This window comes from Acartia tonsa, chromosome 5 (assembly GCF_053477335.1).
Source record: "Acartia tonsa isolate MP-2025a chromosome 5, ASM5347733v1, whole genome shotgun sequence".
NCBI classification, from domain to species: Eukaryota; Metazoa; Arthropoda; class Copepoda; order Calanoida; family Acartiidae; genus Acartia; species Acartia tonsa.
The window spans coordinates 913,535-933,903 of record NC_137264.1 but is presented as its reverse complement, the minus strand read 5'-3'; the positions used below and the strand labels follow the sequence as shown (position 1 = coordinate 933,903).

The 20,369-nt window shown below is 30.2% G+C and overlaps 1 protein-coding gene across 1 annotated transcript; it reads right to left on the bottom strand.

Moving 5' to 3' along the window:
- Positions 1-2,863: 2,863 nt before the first annotated feature.
- Positions 2,864-18,419, bottom strand: LOC145320139 (uncharacterized). Its single transcript, XM_080162579.1, has 12 exons — positions 18,343-18,419; positions 17,825-17,896; positions 17,619-17,676; positions 16,920-17,018; positions 13,922-14,020; positions 13,495-13,593; positions 12,723-12,821; positions 6,547-6,645; positions 5,488-5,586; positions 5,237-5,335; positions 4,996-5,094; positions 2,864-3,410 (listed from the first exon to the last, which is right to left on the bottom strand). The coding sequence occupies exons 3-12, from the start codon at positions 17,644-17,646 to the stop codon at positions 3,004-3,006; spliced, it is 1,227 nt and encodes a 408-aa protein (XP_080018705.1). The 5' UTR covers positions 17,647-17,676; positions 17,825-17,896; positions 18,343-18,419; the 3' UTR covers positions 2,864-3,003.
- Between the last annotated feature and the right edge of the window lie 1,950 nt (positions 18,420-20,369).

Below are 20,369 nucleotides of genomic sequence, written 5' to 3'. Positions count from 1 at the left end.
AAAAATTTATGTTATGGTGTTACTAGGTAATTTCTCTTTAGACTTTAGTTGTTATTTAAGTATCGTGTTGGTTCAGTGATATATTATCCCTGAGTAGTAAGAAAAAAAAGTCCTTAGGTGTTAAAAAAAACTTCCCTGCCACAAAAGTTTTAAGACTGTAATTTTCTAATATTCTTTTTTTTATTAAGGTTTTAAATAAGGCGGCTCGGAAACGGGAGAGGTGCAGTACAGACCAAACAAACAGATCAAAGCAAATTCCAAGTTTTTACCAAGTTTAAAGTGGATAAGAAAATACAAGAATGTACCTCTATGTACTGGTAGAGAAAAAGAAATAAATAAATAAGTCAACAAAGGTAAATTTTGATTAAGTTTCTTTCTTTCTTTATTTTACTTCTTACAGGTATACAAAACAAATGTCTGATTAAAAAGTAAAATACATATACTACAAAAGGTAAAAAGAATTCAAGCACACAAGTGTATACTAATCAGAATTATTATTACAATTGATAAAATGCTTGGTAAGTATAACCAAAGCATATACTGTATAAATGGTTACTACTTAAAGACTATATCCTTAAATCTAGACTATTAAATTTATACTAAGTCTTTTGGTATTTTAAGCTTTAAAGAAAATTTTAAGTTGAAATTATTTCTAAGTTTCTTTATATACTTAAGGTTTTAAGGTAAAATATAAATTAAAAATTAAACACAAGTCTCCTAACACTTAGAATTTTTAAAGGAAATGTATGTTAAAATATTTCTAAGTTTCTTTATATACTTAAGGCTTTAAGGTAAAGTATAAACTAAAAATAAACACAAGTGTCCTAACACTTAGAATTTTTAAAGGAAATGTATGTTAAAATATTTCTAAGTTTCTTTATATACTTAAGGCTTTAAGGTAAAGTATAAACTAAAAATAAATACAAGTGTCCTAACACTTAGAATTTTTAAAGGAAAATGTATGTTAAAATATTTCTAAGTTTCTTTATATACTTAAGGCTTTAAGGTAAAGTATAAACTAAAAATAAATACAAGTGTCCTAACACTTAGAATTTTTAAAGGAAAATGTATGTTAAAATATTTCTAAGTTTCTTTTATATACTTAAGGCTTTAAGGTAAAGTGTAAACTAAAAATAAATACAAGTGTCCTAACACTTAGAATTCTTAAAGGAAATGTATGTAAAAAAATTTCTATGTTTTAGGGAAAATTAGAAGAGAAATATGGCACTTAGAAAATTCAAAGAAACTCAAGTTAAAAATGGCAAAGTATGAAACTACTTAAGAACTCTTTTACACTCTACTGATAGAAAAACCTATTGAACCTAAATTATAATGCTAACCTTAGTTAGAGCTAGAAGCTGGGTACTGCTAGGAAGACTGATACAAAAGCATTGAGATTTGCCCTTTTTATACTGAATTCTGGCTATGACATCAGAGCTTTTAGCATGTAAAATCTAGATTCAATTTAGGTCATGCTAGTAAAAAGACTATAAAGTAAAAAGCTTTTAAGGCACTAGTTAACTTATGGAATTACAATTTTTAAATAAATGTTGGAGTACTTGATTTTCTTTCTTGTTTTTCAGTGTTCTTTTTTGTTTCTGTTTCTCGTGTAGTAGTTGGATGTCTGTGTTTATCCTAAAAAAATAGATTTCAGTTTTTGTAAATATTTTCATCCTATGATTTTTCTTTACCTAGTTCTGCCTGTGTATTATCCAAGAATATTCCCCTGAGCGTGTGTGTGATCTGGAGTGTTAGGTCATAAAATTTTCTCTATGCTAGGTGCATAGCTTCTCTATATCTTTTTATGTCTTGCACTCATTTAGGACCTATTTTCGTCCTAACATTGTGATCCATCCAGGCGAAAGAGAGAAGGGTAGGTTATCTAAGGGAAAGTGGGGTAGCCGGAGAAAGGGTAGGCAGCAGTGCTGGGAAGGGGTAAAGGAGAAACCTTGCCCCTTCTTGCCGATAAGAATTGACCGCTTGCTAATCCGCCGCTAGAATTGGCCGGTAACAATGGCCATTGTCTGAGGGGGCCATTGTGAGTAGATGGAATCTTGATAGGGTATCTAATTTTAACTTGCAACAAAACTTCTCTGTAAAACGATAGTCTGTTGGGCTACCACATGTAGAAAAGGTGACATTACTCCCATTAGTTATCTTATAAAAAATCTATAGATATACTGTGACAGATATATATGTCCCGAAGAAAGGGATGGGACAATGGAACTAAAACTGATTTTTTGATTGTTCATTATTATAACCAGCTACAAGTTTCACTATTAAAGTAAATGAAAAATAAGACAGAAGGACTAAAACATTGTCTTTTAGAATATTTATTTTACCAAGTATTTTATCTGTGATTAAAATACATATTAGAATATACAAATAAATTTACAAGCTGAATATTTAAACAATGATGCAACATCTCTTAGTAGCAAAGCACAGAAAATGATGAACAAAATAACATGGTGAGTTTTAGAGCCGATGATTAGTGGACCAAAAGCAATAAAAAAGTATGTTGTGTACTAGATGCTTTTTTGTAAAGAATAGTTACACAAAAAAAATCTGAAAAAATTACTTTCTCACTATTTTAGCTACTTTATGAGGAGCAATATGAAATTTAATCTTAAAATCATAACCATGCAAGATATTTAAAAACGCAAAATAGTGCATTACAAATGTAAAAATCATGTATGTCAAATTTAAACTAAAATTTGAAATTAAATAAACATACCAATTAGATTTAATTTGAAGTATGATAATAGTAGTAATGATAATCTTATAAGTATTACTATATATATAATTATTTATATATACTACATTACCAATTGTTCAAATTTTGTTAAGTCTGCTCCTCCTATATCAACAATATTAATTTTAAAATATTTTAAATGTAGATTGGGTAATTTCTTTCTTTATATTTAGAGAGTCAAAAACGCCTATTGAATAGAAAAAAATCATGTAATGATTAGAATTAAAATGGAAGAATCAAGGAGCTGAAAATTAATCTGAGGCACAATATCTGAAGTTGCAGCCAGGTGTATCAACCAGATAATACACATAAAAATCTCCACAATTGGCTACTTTACCAGAAAGTGGCTTAGAACAGGTATTTCCAACCCCTGAGAAGCAAATAGTGATATCATTAGTCTCACCAGCTTTTAATGGAAGTTGATTGTCACTCCATCCTGTAAACAATGTTCCACAATATAATGATTCTTGAAATGAGAAGCTTAATTTTGTGCCTGCAGGAGGAACCATTCGATACCATGATGGTCCCTCCCAGGATCCTTTGTTACTGCTTCCTTCTTGATCACAAAAGAATGTGTCCCCTGTCTTGTAAGAACTAGATCTTTCTGTCTCATTGAGAATCTTGTAATTTTGACACCAATCAATTTGCTCAATTTTCTCTGAATAAAAATTATTTGATTGTAATCATAAAGTTTACTATTGATAATACTTGTTACTTTTATAACTTTTGTATGCAATTCAGCTTAAACTTCCTGATACTTTAAAATCTAATGTCCCATCCCTCAATGATAATGTACAGACCATTCTCCTCTCCTTTCCTCCCTGATAATTTACAGACCAATGTCCTCTCTTTTCCTCCTGACAATTAACTACCAAAATAATTATCTGGCCGATTTATGGCAAATCTATCTCTTAAGACTTGACCCATCGCACACCCCACCCGAAGGCGTGTTAGGTATGATTATTGAAATCCTAGATGGGTATTGGAGTGGGGACTAATGTTGGTATTTCTTTTAATACAAATGTATACCAATTAATTTCTACTCAACAAATTTACAAAAAACAATCCCAAACAAATGTTAATATTTTTTGGAAAAAAATTAGGGGGAAACCTTCAAAATACTGTGGAGGGAGTGGCAGGGGGCTGAAAGCCAACTTGGTTGGCCGCATTTTGGGGTAATTTGGGCTTTGTATTTTAAGGGAGAGACTTGAAAAATAGCTTAAAAAAACCATCCCAAGTTTTAATCTAATAGTTTAATGCCCTTAAACAATTACAGGAGCTGTGTGTACTGTGTAGCTTTACTAAAAAAAGGGACTGTGAACGAAAAAAAATTCTCATCATATTATCAAACCTTAATATCATATCATTTATATAATCTCAAAGATAGGGCAAAACAGGCTCTCGTTTCCTTAAAAAACGGCTATTTCTGATGTTTTTTACTAAATCCAAGATTGGAAGAAATTTTTTCTGGAGTTTTAGATGTGCAATTAATTGTCTTTTTCTCCATCTATAGATAAAACCAAACTTTTTGACATAGTTTTCTATTTTTCCTAATGGTTAATTAAGCCGACTTTAACATAATCTTTGCCTTTAACCAATGTAGAGTTACTTAGAAATTAATAAAATAAGCAATATTTCTTTATAAACAGTCTGATAAAGGTGTAATCTAAATATCCAAATATTCTAAGTGGGTTATTTATTGTCCTACACAATAAAAAGAATATTATTCAACCCTTTGTAGACAGTGAGGTACTTTTTTGTCAATAACACAAAATTAAAATAGATCTTTATTTCCTAATTACTTTGTTATTAAAACACGAATTGGCATTTTTCTGTCATAAAATGAATCATTAACATTTAGTAAATTCAACTATATTTGACAGGTTAAATATCCCTAGAAACACTATAATAAACAAAAACGTCCAGATTTTCCTTGTTTTTCCATTTCTCCTTACCAAAATTGCCACAAAATCAAGTCATTAACATGATCAGTGTCCCACCCTTCAACAGAATAGCTTTAAACAATCACAGGACCAGCATCTATACTTGCTGAAGAGTTTTGTTTACAAAAAATAAATATTGGGGTTAAATTTTTTTCTGAAGAGTAGAGCCCAATTGTTTCAGCAGTTACCAAGATCTTAAGCTATAGACAGCAACTTTGTATTATTAAAATAAAATAAACATTTTCTTAACTCTTTAAGTTTGGGCCCTTAAAGAGTTCCTATACTCATAGTAGCACTCACCATCATTATCCTTGGATTGTAAATCAGCAATATGATTGATTAGCATTACAACAACTTCAGGATGACCATTTTCATCAGCATAGATAAGACTGGTCCAGCCTAAAAAAATATGACAGATACATTTTTAAACATGATTAGATAAACATAAAAAAACAATAAATGAAAGAAAAAAGTAATATATATATCTTGAAATTATAAAAAAGTATAACTATTTGATTACTAGAAAAAGTGTATTACTAACCTCTATTATCCTTTGCTGGTGCATCAGCTGTATGTTCTAATAATAATTTTACAATTTCTAGGTAACCAAACTCAGCTGCATACATTAGACTGGTCTTGCCTAGAGAAATATTACAGAGTAGACAGATATATTTATAAACATGATTATATTAGTTGAAAAGATAAAATAAAAGAAAGAAAAAAAAGTAATATACATATTTTGAAAGATATCAAACTTAATTATTTTTTTACTTGATAAATATTTGTTCTCACCATGAAAGTTTTTGGCCTGTACATCAGCATTGTGTTCTACTAATAATTTGACAACTTCCAGCTTTCCATACCAAGCTGCATAGATAAGACTGGTCCTGTCTAGTATATATTACAGAGTAGACAGATATATTTATAAACATGATTAGATAAATTGAAAAATATTATAAAATAAAGTAAAGATGTAATATATTAATAAAAATTTTGAGACATAATTTGTATCGGAAGTATAATAGTATGTTTCGTTTGTAAATTCGAACCTTTATCCTTTCTATCTTTCCTTATCATTATTGGTAGTATAGAGAGCGTCTATTTGAATTTCATATGTGTGTGCGGCATTTCAAACAATGAATGCGCACCCCAAGCCTAAAACAAAGCCCATGTGGCCATCTTATTTTTTCCTTTGAACAGTGCGGAGTTTCTGTGTATGAAAAACTATGTTTCACAATGAAATATGGTGTTATCCGTGCTGAAAATACCTTGAGTGCTTCCCGGTTTGACATGATCAAACGACTCGGTAAATATTTATTTCTTTTAAGCATTTTAAATAGAATGGAATGATTTCTTAAAGAAGGCAAATTAATTTCTTTATTTTCATTAAAATTAGACCAAGTAATTGATTTATTTTTGTATCAGAATATTTTTATAGTAGTCTATGATGATTTTATCTATGAATTATAAACTCGCATTAAGTTTTGATTTAATTTTAAGCAAAAAGAAGCCTAACTTTTTATATGTTTTTAAAATATAAATTCGAAATCACAAAACCTTTTAGAAAAAGACGATTATGTCCAAATGAAAAAAGATTTATTTTCTTTTACAAGATTTATTTTCTTTTATGAAATATTTAACATTTTAATATTTGTTTATTAATTTTGTTATTTTTTATTTCAGCGTTGACCGTTTCATACAATAAATTGTATTAGTAACTACGCTGGTTTTGATTCATGTGGGAAGTAGCAGGTCTAGTACGTTTGTACTAAAAGATCTCGTACACGGCCAGGCAAAAGCCGTTGTACCGAAACATAATTATTTGATCAGTAGATAAATATTAGTACTCACCATCATTATCCTTAGCTTGTACATTAGCATTATAGTCTAATAATAATTTGACAACTTCTGGGTGTCCATTCTTAGCTGCATACATTAAACTGGTATAGCCTAGAATAATATTATATCACAGGGGAAACAAATATATATACAATAGACCTGCTACTCAAAATAAACTTTTTCAAATTTAATTCATCTGCTGACCTACAAAGTTACTTTAGGGACCTAGAAATCATTGTACACAGTGATTCAGAAAAAACTGTGTTTTCCGTTTTTCTGGCACAACCATTTGTAATCCAGAAAAAATGATATGTCCTTATTCTATGTAAAAAAGTACATCAAATATGTAAAAGGTGTTTTTCATTATCTCTAAAAATGCAGCCTCAATGATAAAGGGTGTTTAAACTGTTTTTAACCTATTTTTTAATCATATATCAAAAATATACTATGACACCAGTAGAATCAGACTGCAGAGCCCAAATTTGAATTAAGTCCCCAATAAACTTTTTTGGGGGGATTTAAAAATCAATTTTATATGTTGCTGTGATCATTTTGACGGGAGCAAAAGCAACTTTTAGTTTGGGGTTAAATTGTTTCTTACAGAAAAATTTTATATGATTCAGTTTATATCAATACAATAATACATGCATACATGCAATGATTGCAACTATGGAAAAAATCGAAAAGGACAAAGATAATAAGATGTCAACATCTTCCATATTCATAGATCTTACCAAAGCATTTGACACCGTTGACATAAACATACTACTAACCAAACTAAAAAAAATAGGAATACAAAATACAGAACTCAACTGGTTCAAAAACTATTTAAATGGCAGAACACATACATGCAAAATCGGAGAAAAATTCTCCATTTTTCTAGCTTCAAAAATTGGGGTGCCACAAGGATCAATACTAGGACCATTACTTTTCATCATTTATATAAATGATTTACCAGACATGATCAAATGCTTCATAAATCTCTTTGCAGATGACACCATGATTGCAGTAAGTGGCAAAACAAAACAGAAATAGAAACCCTAGGAAACACTATAATGGCAGAAATCACTGAATGGTTCAACCACAATAAACTAACCCTAAACCCCACTAAAACCAGAATTATAAATTTCAACACAAAACAAGAAATTAACATTAAATAAACGATACCATCATACAAACTGTTAAAAGCAATCACATTAATACTCAAGAATCCTCTTTCAAATTCCTAGGATTTCTATTAGATGGAAAAGCAAATTTTAATAGCCACATCAATAAAACAATAAGTAAATTAAATACATGCAATCATATCTTAAGAAACATAAAAAAAGAGATTCCAACAAAGCAAAAAATACTATGCTACAATGCATTAGGTAAACCTTTCATATAATATGGAATTAGCATTTGGGCACCAAACAACACAAAAGCTTTAAATACAATCACTACTATACAAAAACATATCATTTTAAACATACATGGTTCATCCAGAAGAATCCACACTGAACCACTCTTTAAGAAATACAAAATTCTTAAATTCAAAGATCTAATCACATACAATAACCTATTGATAGGACACTCCGTTTTCTATGAATACGCACCAACTGCAATTCTAAACTTAATAAAAAAAGGAATTCCACATGAGAGACTACGCAGGAATATTTGGAACTTGAAAATAAACGGAGCAAACAAATCATCTATAACAAAATTTACCATTCCCAAAGACTGGAATGAACTAAATATAGAATTAAAACAAATAAAAAACAGAAAAAAATTTAAAAAAGCAATACTAAAACACTTTATAGACAAATACAAACTATTCATAAACTGTAGCGATCATAATTGCAATATCTGCTACTAAAACCTACACAATAACCCTTGTACATGTCCATAAAATAATTACTTATGAACATACTCTCAGCCTTCAGCCTGCCTTGTCCTTCGCCGTCTTCTCACAATCAGTAACATGAAAATTAAAATTAAGTCATGGGTAAACCTACAATAGTATCTATTATACAAATGTTGTGCCATGATCTTCCTAGTTATATTTAATATCTTATTATTGATATTGTTTATTCAATGTAATGAACTTATATAATAATTGTTATAATTAGTGGAATTAATAAATATCTATCTAATAATAAAAAAAACTCTACTCTGTTCGATGGAAATAATTTTTTTTCTAAAACAATCAATTTCAGTAAAATTTAACATAATACAATAAAACACATAATGCTAAAGTTAAACCAATAAGATTTCTTCTTTCATTTCAATTATTTAAATTTTCCGAAAGAGTGTTTTCACAAAGTAACTTATTTACAATGTAGTTAAATAATTTTTATTTAATTAAAATGAAAAGAATGAAAACTATACACATAAAAGATACATACTTTTTAAAAATATTTTTAAAAATAAGTTTGAATAATCTTATTTTATATCATATTTGTATATGTGTCAAAAATAATTTTGTTGTATTGCATAAACATTTGTTGACATCATGTCATCTTGTCATCAAATTTAACCCTTTACAGCCAATTTGTATGTGTTTAAAATAGGTAAACGAACACAAACATGTTAATGTTAATTCATTGGTATATTGTAAAGATTTAACTTTTTAGTGAATTTTTATAGTAAAATCATAAGGCCTAATTTTACTCTATACCAGAATACAATATTTATGAAGCAAAACAAAAAAAAAGACCTTTTGTTTGGTCAAAATGACCACGGCAACAGTAAAAATTAATATTTAAATCCCCCCAAAAAAGTTTATTGGGGACTTAATTCAAATTTAGGCTCTGCAGTCTGATTTTACTGGTGTCATAGTATATTTTTTATATACGTTTTAAAAATAGGTTAAAAACAGTTTTAAAAAAAACCAAGCAATGACAATGAGAAAGCACTATTGAATTTTGATTTCTACTCACATCTCCTGAGCACTACAGTTCAACAGCTCGAGTCCTAGCCCTTGTGAATAATTTTTCCTTTCATGGAGATTAGAATACAACAAATTGTCTTAAGTACTTAAAATCTTGTAGATAGACCCCATAATGTTTAGAATCTTTGATGGAGCATGTAAAGACCTTTCTATAGACACCTTAACCAGGTTTCTAACTCAATCCTAGCCAATTTGGCATAAAAAAGACAGACCCATCAAACATTTAGACATGACAAGTCTCTCTAGTTCTTGATGTTTGACAGATCTTTCTTTTTGATGTCAAAATGGCTCAGATTGTGATAGAAACTTGATTAAGGTGTCTAAAGATATTTACATGTCCCATCAAAAATTTTAATCATTATGGGTTCTATTTACAAGATTTTAAGTACTTAAGACAGTTTGCTCTTTTTTTTAAGACAGAGCAGTCATGTCTCAATGTTTGATTGATCTGACTTTTTGATGCCAAATTGGCAAGGATTGAGTCAGAAATCTGGCTAAGGCGTCTTTAGAAAGGTCTTTATATGCCCCATCAAAAACTCAAAACATTATGGGGTCTATCTACAAGATTTCAAGTACTTTAGACAGTTTATTCTATTTAAAAAAAGATAAAACTGTCTTAATTTGTAATAAAATATGCACTCTCCACGTAGGGAAAAATTTCCACAAGGGCTAGGACTCAAGCTGTAGTGCTTAGGAGAGGTGAGTAGAAATCAAAATTCAATAGTGTTTTCTCATTGTCATTGCATGGACATGATTTGGGTCATTTTTTGTTAGTTTTTGACCAAAACTGTAGGATTTATATTGAAAAGAGTGAAGCAATTGGTTTTTTTTTTTAAACACCCTTTAGGTACATAGTTTCAAAAATTGTTGTGCAAGAAAAATTGAGATAACTCTTCTATTTTGTATAAACAAATCTGAATAGAAAGTAATTTAACTTTTTTTATATCTATAGATTTAAAATTTCCATAGAATGTAGATATGCAATTGTTTTTTTTGTAGACCTCTTATTTTTAAAGTAATTTAAGTTTTTTAAAAATTAAGTCAGTTTTAAGGTACTAAAAAAAAGAGAAGAAAATTGCCATTATAAACAAAAATAGTAAGATCTTAAATTTCACACCTTACTTTTTTAATTCTGTTGAGTAATTATTGAAAAAATCTATTTTTTAAACCCACAAGAATAGAAACGTTTAACTTAAATATATCATAACACAGGCATAAGAAATAGGTGTTTACTTTTAGAATAGTAAAATATTAAAAATCAATTCTAAGCAAAATTGAAATAAAAAGTTTACAAAATAGTAAATAAACTACAATGAAAGAAATTATATGAAAATATTATATTATATTATACATGCAACCATCTTAAATCTTTGTTTTGAGAGTAAAAATGGGAAGGGGGTAAAGAGGGGGTAAAATAAGTGTTGCCTGTAAAATATAATATGTTAGGCCATTTTTTATACTTTTTTAAAATTTTGCTTACAATGGATTCGTAATATTTTTCGGATTCTAAAGGTATATATAAACCCATATTTTTTATGCCTGTGTTAGGATATATTTATGTTCAAAGTTTTGATTAAACCGAGGTTTAAAAAAATTGATTTTTTAATAATTATCTGACAGAATTAAAAAAGTAAGGTGTCAAATCAAAGATACTATTTTTGTTTGTAATGGCAATTTTCTTCTTTTTTTGTTGCATTTTAGTACCTTAAAACAGCCTTAATTTTTTTAAAAACTTAAATAATAGTCTACAAAAAAACCAATTGCATATCTAAAATCTAAAAATCTAAAAATACCAACTGGCTATAAAAATAAAAGTTAAGACACCTGCTTTCTTAGTTAAGAAAAAGGTCTAAAAAAAGTACCTTGATGAGTTTTAAAGGTAAAATGCTTTTTATCTCCCCACAAAAGCATTTTCAACCCTTAACAGTCATGCCTCTCGCCACACCTCAATGGGTTGGGGGGGGGGGGGAGGGGGTGTTCAACCCTCCCCCCTATTATCTCAGTTCCTATTAGAGCTACAGGGCTAAAATTTTTTGTGTCCCCTGTGTTATGATCAATTTCTGACCTTAAGTAAGTCAAAGTCAATTTTCGCTTCCTTCATACTTTTATTTAACAACCTTTATTTTTAGGTCCTTTTTTACTTAAAAATTTCAAATGGCAGTAATTTTCTTATTTTTGAAGCTAGAAGAAAGTTTTTTTGCAGAAAATGTTTATCTTTATGTAAATTTTATATTTTAAATATCAAAATATAAATTTCAGCGGCCGCAGCTGTACTTTGAAGCTGCCAGCCGCCGCAGTCGGTGGTTGGCGGGAAAATGGCGGCGGATCTTTATAAAATTTTAATACATTATGTAAACATATAAGAAAAGCCTAAGTTCAAAATTTGAAGTCAAAAATTGCGGCCACAGGAGCCTCTTTAAGATTTCTGGAGACCTGAAGGATCAGGACCTGCAGGATCATACCTGGAACCTGAAATTAACTTGAACACCTGTATTTAATATGAGGATGTACTACTAGATGATATTTTAGTAAGATAAAATGCTTTGTTTAAGTCAAAAAAATATTTTTGTTCTTTACCTGGATGACCCTGCCAGGTTTGCTGGCATCCTATGCCCGCCAGGGTGGAGATTATCAAAAACTTCCAACGCGCATTTATGTGTCATACCCACACTTAAAAAGTCAAGCAGTTTGGACTTTTTATCTTTCACATACAGAATAGATAGAAAAAAACAGAGGGGGGGGCATTCAACGCACCCCCTTCTCCTCTGAACGTTAAGGGTTAAGAAACTGCAACTTGTCATTTTCACATTTCTTGTTATGATGCATTTGTAGTAAAAGAATATTTTTTAATCAAGTGGCTTATAGTACAATGAAAAAAAACTTTTTATTTGACAAAAAAATCTCTAAAGACAAAAAAGTTATTGAAGTTTGATTTTTTTTATAAAAACATTTAATTACAAATTATAGATAAATCTTAAGTTTAAATCTTAATCTGTCAATCAGATTGAAGGATTATAGAAATAAATGAGGGTGGGTAATAAAGAACATGAGCAATTTTTAAGGTTATGTATATTAAGTATACAAAGGAAAAATTTAATATTTGTTTTACCTGAAGAAATTCTAAATTAGTTTTTTAGTGTAATTGGTAGAATATTTTATGGGCCATGTTAACATTTTTTAAAACCAACCTTAAAGCATAATATTCTACCAGAAAAAAGCATCATAATTATTTGATTAGTAGATAAATATTAGTACTCACCAGCATTATCCTTAGCTTGTACATCAGCATTGTGTTCTAATAATAATTTTACAAGTTCTAGGTGTCCATACTCAGCTACATACATTAAACTGGTCTTCTCTAGAGAATTATTACAGAGATATGTTTACGAACATGATTATAAAAATTTAAAAAATATTCTAAAATAAAGAAAGTAATATATTAAAGGACGCCTGCAAGAAATACCATGCTTTAACTGCTAAAATACGGCCACAAGTAGACCCAATTCCCCAAATTTAAAGCCTTCAGCTTCAATAACAAAAAAGTTCTAGGCATTTCAAAATAGCATTTGATGTACAATGAACATTTTGAAAGATTTCCAATACTCATAAAAGAAAAAACGGCGTTATCCTCTTAGAAATTTTTTTCAATTTTTTTTTCAATTTTGTATTTCTTGCAGGCTTCCTTTAAGTTACAAAGAATAAAGCCCAGTTCACAAAAGAGAATGGTTGACCTCTGGAAATTTTAGGTCGACCTTTAGAAGCTTTAGTTTGACTGATTTAATAAAGGTATTGTACTTGTGTGGGTTGTACTTGTTTAGGTTGACCTACAGAAAAAAAATTTGTTGACCTTTAGAAGTTATTTGTGAACTGGGCTTATGAAATATAATTTTTTTGTATATTAGATAAATATTAGTACTTACAACATTTAGCTTTTACATGTATTAAAGCATGTATTAGCTTAAATATTAGTACTTACAAACAGTATCCTTGTTATAAATGAAATAGAATAATAAATGAATTTAAATACTCACCAGAATCACTCTTAGCCTGTACATCAGCATTGTGCTCTAATAATAATTTGACAACTGCTATGTGTCCATTCCAAACTGCAAAGATTAGACTGGTCCAGTCTAGAGAAATATTACAGAGTAGTAGTAGTAATATATTAAGTTACAAAGACTAAGAATTATATTTATTTGAATACTAGATAAATATTTAGTTTTTGCTTCTAATACATTTTTTGATTATTAGATGAATATTAGTACTTAAAAACAGTATCCTTGGCCTATAGATATATAGAATAATAAATAAATTTGAGTACTCACCAGAAATACCTATGAAAAGCTACTGTGAAAATACAACAAAACACTCCTTAGGAGGCATTGTCATGAAAAAGACTATACCCATAAATTGTCATATCATCAATATAATTATTACTTGATAGATATTAAAACCTACCTTCAATATCCTTAGCCTGTACATTAGCATTGTGTTCCAATAAAAATTTGACAACTTCAGGGTGTCCATACTGAGCTGCATATATTAAACTGGTCCTTTCTAGACAAATATTACAGAGTAGACAGTTATATTTATAAACATTATTAGATAGATTGAAAAATATATTCTAAAAATAAATTGACAACTCCTAGGTCCATTTTTAGCTGCATAAATTAAACTGAGGTGGATTCTTAAAAAACTTTGTTTCACTTAATTTCCCCCACTAAATTGCCACACTATTTATCCTCATCATTTCCCCCATTAATTTGGCCCACTAAATTGGGAAAATGGAATTTCAAATCTTAAAAATAAAAATAACGGGGATAAATAGTGAGGCAATTTAGTGGGGGAAATAAAAAGGATAAATAGCTACAAATAAATATGGAATATTTTTTTTTATTGGAATAATTTAAAAATTATCAAATATTCAAATTAAGCCTAAAAAAACATGTTTAAAAAAACAAATACCAACAAAAAAAATAATTATTGAAAAAGCATGTAATTAAAATGAAAGGAATTAAAAAGTAAGTTTATTGTAAACATTGTAAAATAGAGAAAGAAAAAGGAGGGAGGGAATGAGAGAGAGAGAGCAAGAGCATTGTAGTCTCATGCAAGTCAGAAATAACTCTCAAAGCTTTCTCTCCAATTCTGTATTTCTTTAATATTTTCCATAGTGTTGGTTTATTCACTCTCGGGTAAGCTTTCTTCAGATATAACAGACGGGCTCTTGGCATTTCTTCTTTGTCTATGTTAGTTCCTACTGCTGTTGCTCTGTTTAGTAAATCTCTGGTGTCCTCTTGTATCCTAAACATGATTTGAGTCACATCTGCTGTTGACCTGTTTTTTCTGAAACTGGCTTGGTTATCATCCAGTAGGTTCATTTTCTCTGACCACACTCTTAGTCTGCTGGCCATGATTCTGGCAAGAATCCTGGAACCCATGGCCAACAGGCAAACTCCTCTGTAGTTGTTAGCATTGTTTCTGTCACCTTTCTTGTATAGTGGAATCACAAGGCCAAGTTTTAGTGATAGATCCCTCTTTTCAGCCCTATTTTCAAACATATATTGAACCATTTCTATAACCTTTTCAATAATTTCTGGTCCTCCTTTGAACAGGTAAATTAACCTCACTCCGTCTTCTCCAGGTGCTGACTCTCCCATTTGTTTCATCTCCTTTAGTATTTCTTCTCTGGATAGATTCTGTTCCAATATGTCCGACCATAATCTTGCTTTGTCAGTGTTGCTTATGTCTTCAACTAGATCTGCTGCTGCTTCCATGTCTTCAGGGTTGTTTTCAAATGTATCCTTCGAGATTTCCTGAAAATGATTCTTAAACTGTTCTTTAGTCAAGTTGGTGGAGTCAGGGTCTCTCGTCATTCCTCTAGTGCCCAACTCTTTTCAATTTCTTCTAAACCGCTTTAGAGTCACCTCTGATCCCAGCTTCTTCACACTTTGTTATTTTTTTCCATCCCACCATTCTTTCTCCCACAGTCTAGTTTTTCTCTGAAGGTCAGTCCTTGCTTCTTTCAGTTGTGTCTTTATCTGGTTCAGTTCTGCTTCCAGTCTTACTATATCAGCGACATTTCTTTCTCCTTGTCTCCTCTCCATACAGTCATTTCTCTGGGTGAGGCATCCAGTTATTCTGGCCCTTAATCTCGTCTCTTCCAACCATCCATGGGTTTTCAATCTTTTTTTCTTGTAAGCCATATATGTCCTCAGCAGCTTTCGTCACAACTTCTGTTATCTCTGTCCAGTTTGTAGAGTCCACCGGCATGTTCAGCCGTTCCAGTTGTTCTGGCATATCCATTTGTTCTGGCACATCCAGCCGTTCTCAATCTCTTTCCTCCAGTAGAATTTCTACTCTGTGTCTGTATGTAGTGGCAATGACCTCATCTTTCAGTTTCTCCCAGTATATTTTTGGTGTCCGTTTTTGGTTAAATGGTTGGCTCTTCTTTGGTTTTTCTATGGTCAACGTCATTTTATTTGGTTTGTGGTCTGACAATGAATTTTCTCCAACTGTGCAAATTTTTCTGACTAGTTTATGTCTTTGGTTATTGCACATGAGGAATCCATTTAGTTCATACCATCTTCTAAGGGCCGGGTTGAACCATGTTCCTCTCCTTTTGTGATTGAAAAAACTATCTATGAAACATAAGTTGTTTTCTTCACAAAACTTTATCAGCTCTTGACCTTGTCTGTTAGTCTGTCTCAATCCAAATTTTCCACACACTCCTGCTCTGTCCTTGTTGGCTCCAATGTGTGCGTTAAAGTCTCCTCCCACTATTAGAACTTCATCTTTGTTTGCCCATTATGTGTGTACTCTCAGGTCCTCTCTAGCTTCCTCTATTTCTTCTTCGTTGTTTCCCTTCCACACTGGCATGTATGTGGCTGTGAGGGAATGTCCTAGGGATTTGATAGATATTGTTCTCTCATTGTATTTGGTGCATTGGCCATTATCACACCAAGACTCTAGTATGCGTCCCCTTTAAAGTATTGCGGCTCTGTTGGTGTAGGTGATAGGGGGGAAAAGATAATGTGTCCATTTGCAAACAAAAGTTTTGACCTAAAAAATCTTTAAAACACAAAATAATGAGGATGTTGGCATTTTATGGGGCAAAATTATCCCCATTAAATTATCCTTACTAAATCAGTGAGCCTCGCTATTTTAGTGAGGCAAAAGTTTTTTTAGGAATCCACCTCTGGTCTTTCCTAGAGATAAAAGAAAGTATAATTTTACCCATTTTTGCTTTCTTACCACCTTACTATTTTTATGTATCAACCTCCCCCCCCCCACTTCCTGTTATTTTAGGGTTAAATCAAATAGGTTAAATGTTTGGTTAAATGTTTGGGCAAATAAACAAAATAATAAGTAATTGTTAATCTTTCAAAGCAACTAATGTACTCATCAGAAGTAAAAAATTTTATGCATAAAAACCAGATTGAATAAAATCTGTACTTACTATAACCATCATCATCATCCACTGTATTGACATTAATTCCAAGAGAAATATATTTACTCAATGTTTCAACATCACCATCTTCAGATGCTTTAAACCATTCTAATTGCAATTGTTGGTTTAATATTTCAATTAATCTTTAACATTATTTAGTTCTTACTTTTCAAACTATATTTATAATACAAAGTAGAATGATGTCTGTTTGTCTGTCCATCTCTGTAACCACTGAACCGATTGGATTCTTCTCTTCAGGGAATATACCTAAGGGTCCTCTGGTAGTTTTAGGCTATTTTCTTGGGGAGATGGACACCCCCAACCCAAGGATGTCCAAGGAGGGGGGGATTAAATGGGTGATAAACCCTTCCTAAATGAATTTGGGAGTGCTGTAGGCACCCCAAAAATTTTTAATTTTGAATTTTTACCCCCCCCCCCCCCAATAAAAAAGCTTGCTTTTATGATATAAAGATTACTCCTCCCAAATGAAAAAGCTTGGATGCCACTGCCCGAAACCTCCCCCACCAAAAAAAAAATCCCCCTAAATTTTTTTTAATCAGTTTGAAATTAGAAGTTGCAGCTCCAATTTCTTATTCTTTTTTTTAATTACCTCTATGGGCAAAAACCCTAAAGGCTAGGGGCAAAGCTGTGAGTATTTTTATAAAATGTGATTATATAGTTTAAAACAAAAAAACAGCTTATAGTCACCTTTGTTTTTAAAAATTGTAGCACTCATTATTTTATTTTCATATTCATTGTAAAGCTTCTGAATTTGAATAAATGCATTATGTAAGGCAAAATATTTGAAAAAAAGATTACATTATTCTTTTTGAATATTAGATATAATATATTTGTGTTTTGACATTGCATAAAAACAAGAAATTTCTTAAAAATGAATAAAAATAATTCCATACCAAAGTAGTTTCATTGACAGTACAGTTATATGCTCTTGATATTTCTACAATATCTGTGGGTGATAATTTGTCCTGAAAAAATTATCAGTTTATAATAACAATATCAAAATAAATAAATTTAAAAATATTAATATAAAAAAATAAAATATGAAATATGTTTTTTTATTCAATTGAATTAAATGCCCATTGTCCCCTCCCTTACTCCCTGATCTAGCTGGTAACTAAAAGAAGAAGCCTGGATGAGGGTAGAGGATTCAATATCTATGTATCTAAATATCTCTATCTGTCTATGTACCTATCTATCTATTATATCTCAATCTATGTATCTAGCTGGTAACTAAAAGAAGAAGCCTGGATGAGGGTAAAGGATTCAATATCTATCTATCTATGTACCTATCTGTCTATAAATCTATTTATGTATCTAGCTGGTAACTAAAATGTAAAGCTTTTAATATAAACATAATATTTTTTGGTTGAACACTTTTTAATAATCTGAAAAATCAAAAATTAGAGCTTACTGGATACTTTTCTAAAACATTATCATTCAACAATGTTCTATATTCTTCTTTAATCTCTAGGCATGTAGTGTTCTGTTTACAAGCTGTGGTCTTAGGATAGTGCATAATGCTGTAGAAGTCATATATTGTCTAAATTAAATGGAAATATTTTTACATATATCAGCATTTTTTTAATTCATAAGTCATTTTTAAATCCCTTTATTACCAAACAATGGGAGGAGGCAGGGTTTCACCCCCTCTCCCTTTTATTGTTTGCATCTCATTTTCTGTGTTTTAGAAGGCTATGACTGACCACACCTCACCTGAAAGCGTGTTTAGATGGAAAGAAAAACCTGCAGAAATAGTTTACACAGGATGTACTGGGACCTTATGGTGAGTTCAAAACATGCATTCCCTTAATTAAATTTTAAAATTACTTTTGTTGATCAAATATTACTTTTATTTTAGACTACCTTCACCTAACCTGCTTTATTGTCTTATTTTGTTTTTCATGTTTACCATGCAAATTTGCTCAGATTACAGTTGAAATGACAGATATTGGAGCTTTCTAAAAAGATCTCTAACATTTTTCTAGCTCTAATACTTTTTGAGATATTTTATTTCAGGTAATGCTGTAAAATCATCTTTTACACAGCAATAAGTTGAAATATAAAATTAGTTATTTTAGAAAATTTAGTATCTTCCTGTAAATCTTTCTAATATTGCTCTAAATTGACCAAATTAGACAGTTGCCTAAAACTACATTCGATGGACAATCCAAATAAATACTTTCTAAGACTAAATAAGCCAATATGAGCATACTGAAGTGATTTTTAGAAAAGCTAAAGGAAAAAATAATTCCTGTTTTTTTAAATAAATTGAAATTCAATCAACTTTAGCAAGAATTTTAAGGTAAGTTATGGTGTATAAAGTTGTGACTTTGTATTTAAAAAGCCAATAAAACACAATCATCTGATATTTTGAACCAATAGAAACATATCTTAAGAAAAATAGACATAATCATTGAAAATAAAACAAAAATTGGTTAGAATTTTAAGCATTTCCAATCAGTTTACAAATGTAATCTAGTAATTATTATAATTTTTTCTAAGGATAGTTGATTTGAATTTTGAATTTTTTTATAACCCTATGAAACAAAATTAGTTTTTGTCACCTTAACTAAGAAAGCATAGTAAATAAAAGACTTTAGTGGATGATCTCACATATATTAAAAGAAACAATTTATTCTTAGGCCACATTTTTTTTGTTGATAAACACAATCATAAATTATTATGAGTTTCTTGTACCTTAAAACATTGTTTACATTATTAAAAATGCCTTAAAAGTGATTTTTAATTAAAATTCTTTGATATTACATTTTAGCCTTCTCCTGTTGACTTTTAAAGTCTCAAAAAGTGTGTATTTAAATTGTCCATTGAATGTAGATAGTGTTAGGCATCTTAACTGTCCAATTTGGTCAATTTGGAGCAAAATTAGAGAGTTCATATGAAGATACATGTAATTTACTCTAAAATAACTAATTTAATATTTCAACTTTTTGCTGTGTAAAAGATGATTTTACAGCAATACTTTGAAATAAGATATCTCAAAAAGTATTAGAGCTAGAAAAATGTTAGAGACCTTATTAGAAAGCTCCAATATCTGTCATTTCAACTGGAATGTGAGAGAATTTGCATGATAAACATGAAAGACAAAATAAGACAATAAAACAGGTTAGCCAAAGGTAGTCTAAAAATAAAAGCAAAATTTGATCACCAAATTTTAAATTCTTTTACTATGGGAAGGTAATAATTCATTTATGGAAAGCATGTTCTGAACTCACCATAAGGTCCCTATACATCCTGTGTAAACTGTTTCTGTGGTTTTTTTTTCCTAACCTAACACGCCTTTGGGTGGGGTGTGTGGCGTATAGGTGTTCAAGTCAATTTTAGGATCCAGGTATGATCCTGATCTTCCAGTTCTCCAGAAATTTTTGTTATACTATAATATCCTCTTGTAGTACATCCTAATATGGCTTATATTTAGGT